This window comes from Lipophrys pholis, assembly GCF_963383615.2.
Source record: "Lipophrys pholis genome assembly, chromosome: 22".
Taxonomy (NCBI): domain Eukaryota; kingdom Metazoa; phylum Chordata; class Actinopteri; order Blenniiformes; family Blenniidae; genus Lipophrys; species Lipophrys pholis.
In genome coordinates, this window is record NC_137644.1 from 17915342 (window position 1) to 17925954 (window position 10613).

The window sequence follows — 10613 nt, forward strand, 5'->3', positions numbered from 1 at the left end:
GTCACCCACTAACACCCCCCCCCCCTTCCCCTCCTGGGCTCTGCTGCTTCTCTAGTTCTGTTCTCCCTCCCTCCCTCCACCTCTCTTTTTAACTCTCTTTTTATCACTGCTTCTTTATCACAGTGTCTGCCTCTGTTCACCTGTTTTTCACTCTGCAAATGCGTTGACGACACCTTTCTCTGCTCATTTTTACACACAGTGTAGCTTCTGCCTCATGCTTTGTTTGCTTTCTCGTGGTCTGTTTTCTCGCCTGCCATGATGTCACCCAGCTCAGAGGCCCGGCCTCAGAGCTTCCCTCCATCCTTCTTCTAACACTGAGGGCAACGTGGCCGTGGAAGGCTTTGAATGCTTCGCTAATTTAAAAAATGAAAACCTCAAAGTAACATTGTAAGAAAATAGAATGACAATGACAGTAGGTTGTGACTTTAGGAGGCAGGTACTTGAAAGGTTGCACAAGTCAGCAACTTTGCAAAAAGCCTGTAAATTCCTTAAAAAATAATATACTTTTTTTTTTTTTTTTTGGGTAATTTGGTGAATCTGGTTGTTTTAGACACGCAGATGCCCACTATCGAGAAATCTCACAGTAGCCCTGGCACATCGAAGCCTTCCCCGTCCGAGAGCAGCCAAAGCCACAGCCACCACCACAGCCACCACCACAGCCACGGACACAGCCAACACTCTCGCTCGCATGGCGCTTCGCGCTCCAGCAAAAGCGCCGTGCGGCAACACCACCAGGACACCAGCAATGGAAGCGGCGGGGGCGCTGCCATAGCAACGGGCGATGCCCAGCAGCAGTCGCAGCAGCAGCAGCCGCCGCAACGCCTCCAACCAAGTAAACCAAGGCGCAAATAAAGCCTACGCAGCATGGCCTCCTCACTCTCATCTGTTCTACCTTCTGTTGGGTTTTTCTTTTCATTTTCCTTTGAGTTTCCCTTTCCGTACTTGGTTTCCTCCTGACCCCGACCCCCAACCCCCCCCCCCCCCCCCCCCCCGTCACCCTCTGGTCCTCCTTCCCGGTGCGTTTACAGTGTGTCGACCTTCCATCGCTTCTCTTCTGTATGCCTGCACAAGTTTTTAGATGTTTCAAGCCAGCATTACACTTGTACAGTAGCACAACGTCTTGGCCTCTTTTCACCAAAAGCAAAGAGGCATTATGTTCATTTCTGAATTTTTAAACTCTTTTCATAGTTAAATACGTATAACCAACCATTAAAAGTACATCTTGTGCAGCAAAAATTTTAATAAAATTACCAAATTAGAATTAGGTTTTAACTTTTGGGATTTTGAGGTAAGTCAGGCTACAATCAATAAAAAAGGTCTACAAAACATCTCATGCTCATGAGGATCAAAGCAGGAAATGATAAATGATGTTACTACATTTAGGACCAGTTTTTAAGATTCATCCATCCAACTACTAAAACAGAAGAAAGCTGTCGCCCCCTCCTCCCTCCCTCCTTAAAATATCATTAACCTGTTTTGATATCTTTATTATTTTATCTTTTGGAGTTCTTTATGATTTGTGTTTTTTCGTTGAGGAAAAAAAAAGGCCAGATTTCTAAACTTCCTCACTGAGATGGCTGTGCATGCAGTCTGCTACCCCCCTCCCTTCCTTCTTTTTTTTTTTAAAAAACTCCCGGACTCACAATGCATCTCAGTCGATGCTGCACACCTTGCCCCATTGAGACGTGCAGGGGAGGGGCAAACGTGCACTGCACACTGTGGCTGCATGACAGTTGTCCGTCAAGCTGGCTGCCATGATGAAGATAAACCGCTCTCTGAATCTCCATCTTGCCACCCCCTCCCCGCCCTCCTCTTCCCTCCATCTTGAACTTCGACCCCCTCCTCGTGACCTTTGTTTCCTGCCGTTGACCCCGCCCCCTGACATCTGACCTGTGATATACAAACACATCCAGGCCAAAGAGGCCGCCTCTCACTGAGGCACCAGAGACACAGCGTAGTGGGCGTGCTCACCATTCAGAGAGCCCAGTCCGATTGGCTGCCTGCCCTGCCATCAGTTGTGTGGGCCAAAGGGAGCAGAGCAGACGGCAGACACCTGACCCTCAGGAAAGCCGTGTCAGAAGAGAGGCCGCAGAGCATCGGAGGTGAGCGTTTGCCCAAGAGTCTCCTCTCTGTGGTGTGACTGCAGCACAGCTGGAGCGAGGGGGAGAAAGAGAGAGAGAGAGTGAGAGAAAGAGAGGATGCCGTACTACTAACGCACACCCGCAGGGAGAAAGAGGGGGGAATCTTGCAAGCTTTTGAAAAGAGACAGAGAAAGTCCCCACATCGCCGGCGATCCATGCAGCGAGACACACTTCCTGTCGGCCACCAACACAGCTCACTAATGCCAGGAAATCAATGTCTCGGGGTGTGATTCATTGAGAGTGAACGCTACGCCACTGCCACATCCGCGGCGTCACGACTCTCCCGTTGCTTCATTGTACTGTTATTAGTGAGCTTCAGCACTCCGTCAGTGACATTGTTGTTGAGTGGCCCGAAAGACGAGCGTGTCGGCATGGATGCCGTTCTGCATCTCACATCCTCCATACTCTCTCACACTGCCCGAGCAGCAGAATGTTGAAATCTAAAACATTTAAACTCAAACATGCATTTTATTAAATTTTTTTATTTTTTTTACATTTTTGTAAACATATTTTTGTGAACAGTACCACCGTAAACATCTTTAAAAATTCCTTCCTGATATGACACTTTTTGTAACTTGCTAAATGTTAGATATCTGAACACTACTTATATTCCATACAGAGGACTAACAACGTCAGCAGGGTCTTTGTGCCTCTCATTGAGTCTGCATAACACATAAATGTGATTTGTTTGTTTTATGTTAGCTTTATATGTGAACTTCTACTGTTGAGTCTTTGTTCAGAAAATGATTTAAGATACTCTGTCTCTCCATATGCTTGTTGCAAGTCCTCGATGTCTGCCTTGCTATTCATTCCAGTCCAGTCTAGTGTTGTGTGCCTTAAACGAGCCTCGCTTTTTGAATGTGGCATTAATCATTTTAAGTATTAAAGTGGATCATGATGGATTTCCTTTGCAGAAAAAAGAAAGTTACCTGATGCTTCTTGGCCCAGGAGTACTTGGAATCAGCAGAAGTGCAAGTTTACTTTATTTCCCTTTGTCATGATGCCTGTGGTCGTATCTCCACACAGCTCGGTCGAGCTACAGATCCGGGGACGCTCCAGTCACGGCAGCCTCGTTGGACAGCGGCCTGAGCGGCAGCGCCTACAGCTTATTGGACGAAGAAGGAGAGGCAAACGAGGTGGACAGTGCCATCTTCCAGGTGCCTCGATTGTAAGTTCCCATGCACAGTTTGAACTCGTTTATTGAGTATTTATCCCTCACTACTCTTGAACACCTATAGTGAAATCAAAAGATCTGCTCGTCATGTGTTGTGTATTTAACAACATTTTGATGTCTTCTTTTCTTTTTTGTCTGTTCTCAGTGGAAAGATCCCAAATGGCACAGATGGACTGAAATCTACAGGACTCAGTGACTCTGAAGGTTAAAAGCCATTATTTTTGCATTATATGAATGTCAAAGGTTTATTGATTAGGCACTTTAAATGCATTAATGACGGTGGTGTTGATTTATGTTGCCTCAAGCAACAAACAGTGTTTTAACTTCATGTAAAATCCTGCAGTCCAGCCATGAATTACTCATTGAAGTATTTCTGCATTTTATTTTTCCCTTTCCATCTCTACAAGATACTTTTCATGTATTTGGATGAAAAACTATTTATTATCCCCCATTCACATCATGCATTACCACATTTACAGGTTATTCCCTTCACTTTTTCTCTGTTAATCCGATTTATTCTTCCTTTTTTTCCTTGAGAGCTACTGAGTCATGTTATTATGAATAATGTAATGGTGCAATGATGACCTTTAAAAGCAGCAGAGACCTGAGGTTTGTTATCTTGCTCACAAATTGACTGCAAAGTGTGAGACTGGAGGTAAACACACATGCACTTTTACTTATTCACAGCCTTTTTCTTTTCAACTTCTTTGTTATCATCTGCTCTTAGTCATTGCCTCAATTATCTGTTTATAAAACACACATACTTGCAGAGAGCTGTATTTTTATCACTGAATAGGACACCACATTGACTTACATTGATTAATTTAAAATAAAATAACCCAGAACCTTACCTAAGCTGAGTCCTGACCTCACACAACCTTACCCACACCTCCGCATAGAGACATAATGATTTACATTATGGATTTTTGTCCCAGTGGGGAGTGTAGACAGATTTATGTCCTCACAACAGGAGTAATAAAAGTACTCACAGACACACACACACACACGGGCTACATTTATCATTTGCCAGAGTGTTGTTGATCCAGCTTTTACAATTGTTATTGCCTTTCGGTGGGCTGCGGCTCAGTTGTAGGTTGTGAGGTTGTAAACTTAATCTCTACTCTTTTCCTACGCCGATGTGTCCATGAACGAGACTCTGAACCTCAAACTGCTCCTTTGGTGTGTGAAAGATTTAGAGAGCTGCTGAATCAGTGGAAATGCTATAAAAGTATAAAATCCATTAGACATTTCAGTTTGCGATGGTTATGATTCAACCTGTAATTATACATTTTGTCCACTAGAGGTCAGCAACTGTGAAAGATGAAATCACATTTCAGAGCGGGATTGGAGGTTGGGATTGATTATAATCCACCAAACACAATTTTCTTTTTACATAGATTTGTTCCTTAAATTGTATTGCTGTTTGGGGACAACTACCTGTTTTCTTTTGACAAAGTAGGGCTCAAACTGGAGCTTTTTACATAATCTTTCAACGCTCCTTGGATTATTTGCGCAATGAATTTCATTTTACATTGTGTTTGTATGAAAAAATACCACAAATCAATATTGATGAGTAATCGTATGTATGTGTGTGTATTTAGGTAAGACTCAGGTAATGGGTGAGATCAAGATCGCTTTGAAGAAGGAGATGAAGACGGAGGGTGAACATCTGGTCCTTGAGATTCTTCAATGCCGCAACATCACCTACAAGTTCAAGAGTCCAGACCACCTGCCTGGTAATCAAAAAATACCCGTCGATATTCTTCCTGCAGCGCTGTCATATTTTGAGGGTTTATTTTTTGGCTTTTCTTTTCACTGAGATTTTTAATGAGGCATATAATGTTTTACATTTGACAGCTGGGAAGCCCACACAGACACTTGTTCTGGCATCTCACCACGAGTGTTTGCCAGTTTTTTTTATGGTTGCAGCACAACTGGCGTCTTTTTTTTTTTTTTCCCAGCCCACATTTGGTTGTAGTGCATCAAACTCATATACTCACTGTATACACACACACACAGCGTAAAAATAAAAAAAATGAAACTGAGGTGAGACGAGCTCAGTGTTGAACACAAAAAGAACAGATCATGTGCATTGCACCATGATACGTTATTTTAATCAGGAGCAGCTTTAATAAAATATCAAGAAAATGAAATGCTAAAAAAAAAACAGATTTCATTTAACTTTGTGATTTTTTGACTTTTTTTTTAATTTTTATGATTTTGACTAATAAGCAATACAAGATCACCTCAGCAAAAAATAACCAAGTTTGATTCCCTGCTGTGTGATCTTTCTCTGGAATTTGCATTTTCTCCTTAATGCCAAATCTACTGTCTCCCATGTGCAGTAACATCCTCAAAAAATCCCAAGACGTTGTTATCAGGCTGATTGTTAACTCTAATCTGACCATTAGTGGAAGCAGAAGATTAGATCTCTCTTTGCGGTGGTCCTGGAAAGCTGTTGAGGGTGTATACGTCATGTCACCCCAACAGTGTCAAATTGTATGAAGCCAGAAAAGATATGAAGCAACAGAGCTGAAAGCTAGACTTGTTCAGAAAATGTATGGAGCACTTGATCATCCGGCAGTTTAGCACTACGTTTGTTGAAAATATCGCCGTATAAATCAGTGCTGAGACAAACCGTGACTGCGAAACGCCGCACAGGCACCTCTTTGGTCGGTTCTGTAGACTCAGGAGTCTCTTTCCCTACAAAACACAGATTGCAGCCCCTCTCGCCTCCTCTTGTAAGATTTACATCCTAATGCCCAAGCTGGCGGCGACTTGTTTGATTTGCATTTTGCTTCCAGATGGGACCTGTACTCAGAGATTTATCGCCGTCGTCAATGTATGGTTGTTCAGAAACACAGAATTTCTCTCTGTGACTCATAATATTAACACTTTGGTATATTGTAGCTTTCAGAAAATGATAAGAAGTTGTTTTTTTCTCGGTTTTAGTGATTTTATTGAATTTATGAACAATCGTCCCAGACATCATTGGCATTTATCAGACAAATGAAATGCTCATCATAGCATGACACCAGCTTCATTCCGGTGTGTGTCTGCGCCCACAGATCTTTACGTGAAGCTCTACGTGGTGAACATCGCCACCCAGAAGAGGATCATCAAGAAGAAGACCAGAGTGTGTCGGCACGACCGCGAGCCGTCTTTTAACGAAACCTTCCGCTTTTGTATGAATCCCACCGGACACTCACTGCAGGTAATCAGTCATTCAATCCAACTCATTGTGCTCCATGTGCTTATATAGCATCTCTGTTGCTTTGACAAATTTATATCTAAATTTAGGGTGTCAAACACACAGGGTTTTATATAGCGAAGGTGCAAACAGTGTTATTCTTCTTTATAAGGCTTTTTAGCTTTGGGATTACAACAGCCAATCATTTCCTTCCAATACCCTCTGTTTTCAGTCCAATCGCCTTCATTTCTTCCTCACTGCATCCATGAACCTTGTCTCCTCTTCTCTCACCTGGCAACTCCATCCTCTTTCCTACATACATAACCAATCCAAATCCAAATAAAGTATATACATTATATAAAGCTGCAAACTTGAAAAATGACTTTTTTTTCTCAACCTGACTTGCTTTTTATATTGTGGGTCAAATTCAATCAGCGAGAGGATCCAATCCAGCCTTGCCAAAGTGTAGAAATAACAAATTTGTCCCCTGCAGGTTGAGATATTTCAGGAAAAGCAGAAGAAAAAAAATAACAATGGTCAAAATCTGAACTGAACAGCAAGCGGTGGCGATAATGAACAGCAGGAGATCAGTGATGCAGCAGTAAAATCCACTGTAGCTACTCAGCTGCCAACAAAGGGATTCTTGTATGAAATGTATTTCTGAAAAATCGTAGCAAATGTGGACTTTTAAACATGTGAACACTAATTTTGCACTCAAACTAGGTTTTTTTATATATTTTCTCTGAGGTCAAATTGAGCCGTTTGTGAGATAAAATGTCACACAAAGCATATTCCCCTCAGTTATTTCTATTTCTTTCTTTCTTTGTTTTGTCTCAGCTGTTCCTCGTGTCCAATGGCGGCAAGTTCATGAAGAAGACCCTGATCGGGGAGGCCTACGTGTGGCTGGACAAAGTGGACCTGCGGAAGCGAGTGGTGAGCTGGCACAAGCTGCTCGCCAGCACGGCTCAGATCCACTCGTAGGAAGCAGGAACTCTGATCTGAAGACGTAAAAGCAACTCAAGAGGAAGCAAGAGATTTCTGGCAAAGTGAAGTCGCAGGAGGGGCGAAAATGTCTCCTGCTTCAGCCTTTGCTTTCCGAGTTCAGACAGCCGGACTTTCCAACGTTGCTTTTTTTTTTCTTTTCCTGAGCACGGATTTCTCTCAGTTTAGAGGAAGCAGTGATGTGTTTACAGGACATGAACACATGTTTACAGGACAGTTCAGTGTACAGCAGTATAGCCGGCGCTGGGGAGAAGAACACAGGCGCTGAGGTCAGAGGTCAAGCGCGAAATCAACCAGGTATTACACACTTTATTTTACAGTAAAAACACACACACACACACACACACACACACACACACACACACACGCCCATGCACTCAGTTACTTTTTTGGCAATTTTGCACACCCATCATTCACCCTGGAGAGATACTTTAATTCTAATAGATACAGGGAATGGACTCGCTTGTAGATTCTTGTTTATTGACATAGATGTTTTATCCATTTAAGACTCCTCATTGCTTTAACTAAGACCTGCAGAACTTTATTCATTTACAAAGCATTTCGGGAATAGAATAATGAAGACTCTGTTACAGGGACCTCCTATTTATTTTTGTATTACGATATCAGCGTAGAGTTCTATCATTTGTCTTCTCCTCAATCAAATACTAAAAGTATATTTTATAACACACTACCTATCATTCCAATTCAAAAGAAATAGCCGCAAGCATGTTTTTGACTTTATTTCCACAAACTACTTGTTTCGCACTCTTCCCACCAGAGTTTTATGAAATGACGGTTTGATAATGCCTCGGTATCAATATATATTCAAATTGGAAACTATATATGTTGTGCGCATGAGTTAATCTATTTGGTATGGAGTGCCACATGTTCTACTCAGAAAAAAAAAAAGAAATTACCTCTAAGGTTCAATTTGTATATAGTGAAGTGTCATAGGTGGACATTAATCCTAACTTATATAAATAGATTTATAGATATCTCTATCACAGACAATCGAGTCTTGATGATTGTGGCATAGACGTTTTATTTACCCATGATGCCCCCTTAGAATGTGAGACGTTCACCACGTGAGATTTAAGCATTTCCTCACTTTTGTTCCTCGTGAGATCCAAGCACATTTAGATTCTTACACGCTTTTGTTCGGAAGGGCAGTCAACCCAACGACGCGCGCTTTTGTGGTATTTTGCACTTTTTCTGCTTAGAATGTATAACTAACATCACCCTCGTCATCATTCTGTTAACAAGGTGAGGAAGTAGAGAGGGACAATAATGAGATGGCAACATCGGGAAGTGTTGTGGCGAATAAAAAGGCAAACGTGCCAGAAACTATCCTCAAAAAAGCCCTATTATCACTAATACTATCCTAAGATACAGCATTTCTATCATTGTTGCTTGTTTTATTTTATTTTATTTTTTTGTCATGTCCTCGCTGTAAATTGTCACTTGTGTGTCTTAAATGATTTATTATCCAAAACTATGTCATGATGAAAAGGTCTTTAGGTGTATTTTGGAGCTGGTTCATTCAACATTTAAAGTCAAACTGGGCAGTGAAACTTTACTCTGAGTGATTTCTATGCAACATCTGCTGTGTAAAGGTAGTAACTGCATCTTGGCTTACCAGAAATGTGACAAAAAACAGAAAACAAAAAACCCACACATTGACATTGAGTTTAATTTTGCACTGCTGTGTTTTCATATCTTTTACCAAATGGTTACTGCTTTAATATGATTTTTCAATTATTTCACATGAGATTTTTTTGTATCGCTATATGAAGCTTTATTTATTGCCTGAGGCTATTTCATATGTTGTATTATATTTGTTTACAGTACATATCAGGTGTACAGAGTAAAAAAAAAAAAAAAAAAGGAAAAACTCGATAAGTTTTGATTTTGTACACAATGTAGTGCTTGTTTACAATGTTTAGAGGGCCTGAAACTCAGAGAACCAACATTTTTGCCCTTGTGCACGAACATACACTCACATATTTAAAGAAAATGGTCACGTAGCGATGTAGCTATGAATCAAGATTTAAAAAAAAAAAAAAACGACATTCCTATTCAAATAAACCCCATCTTGATATGCACTTCCCACATTGAAAATTATCCATTTCCACATATGTGTATGACAAACTACCCCCCCAAAAAAAACCCAGAGAACTTTGTAATCAGTGGACATTATACCTGAAACAGTCGTAGTTTTAAACTCAGTGTGTGTGATTTTCTTTTGTTTGTTTGTTTGTTTGTTTTTATTCATTTAACACCTATGTGCTTGTATGTGTAGCATCTTCATACCGAACCCATGCATGTCATCGGCTCTAGTGCATATGTCTTTTTTTAGGTGTTGTCTGTGGGACTATCAGCTCTAAAATCTCTCGTAACACACAGACACACACACACACACACACACAAAAACACACACACACAAAAACACACACAGATGCCATCTCTCTATTTCCAACCTTGTAAATACATAGCTTTTTTTATACTGGGGTTTGGGAAGCAATAGGTCTTTTAGCAGACTAAAAAACAAACAAAAACAAGGTATGTGATCATAGAGGAGGGGGGAAAAAAAAGAAATGTAGTTTTTCTCTAGATCACTGTACAGCAGAGAGACTGGGAGATGAGCTTGTGTCTGTCTATGGGGACCCAGATTTACCCGACCCTTTACACTAAACACTAAAGGTTTACCAGAGTCTAACACAGAAGTCTATCTTAACAACTCGAGTAGTTGCAGGAGAATATAAATGTGCTCACACTGGATGTTGCATGTTTCGTTGGTGGTTCATACTATTTTTGTGTCCAGATATTATTAAAGAAAAAAGAAAAAAACAAGACTGCGATAGAGGGAGATATTGAACAAAAATGTTATAAAGGGGGAAAATTATGAAGAAAACCTATAATTATTGGCGATGTATGCTGACTGTACAAAGATTATGCTTGTAAAACCTGTCTGGTTTTTCACTTGTAAGTAAACCTAATAAAATCTACTGTCATGGTTTTGTGATTGTATACAGGAGGTATTGATAAATTATGCAAAATGTGCTGTAAAAATGGCTGTTGCCCCATGTCTAAATATTAAATATCAGTA

At 40.9% G+C, this 10613-nt stretch overlaps 1 protein-coding gene across 1 annotated transcript in view; it reads left to right on the forward strand.

Annotated features, from left to right (window-relative positions):
- pcloa (piccolo presynaptic cytomatrix protein a) overlaps positions 1–10613 on the forward strand; it is a 58745-nt gene extending 48132 nt beyond the window's left edge. Inside the window, exons 21-26 of the mRNA XM_080492322.1 lie at positions 551–832; positions 3168–3309; positions 3461–3519; positions 4917–5051; positions 6384–6529; positions 7343–10613. Of these exons, the coding sequence (XP_080348448.1) occupies positions 551–832; positions 3168–3309; positions 3461–3519; positions 4917–5051; positions 6384–6529; positions 7343–7486 (908 nt within the window). The 3' untranslated portion in view covers positions 7487–10613. The remainder of the gene's footprint in view (positions 1–550; positions 833–3167; positions 3310–3460; positions 3520–4916; positions 5052–6383; positions 6530–7342) is intronic.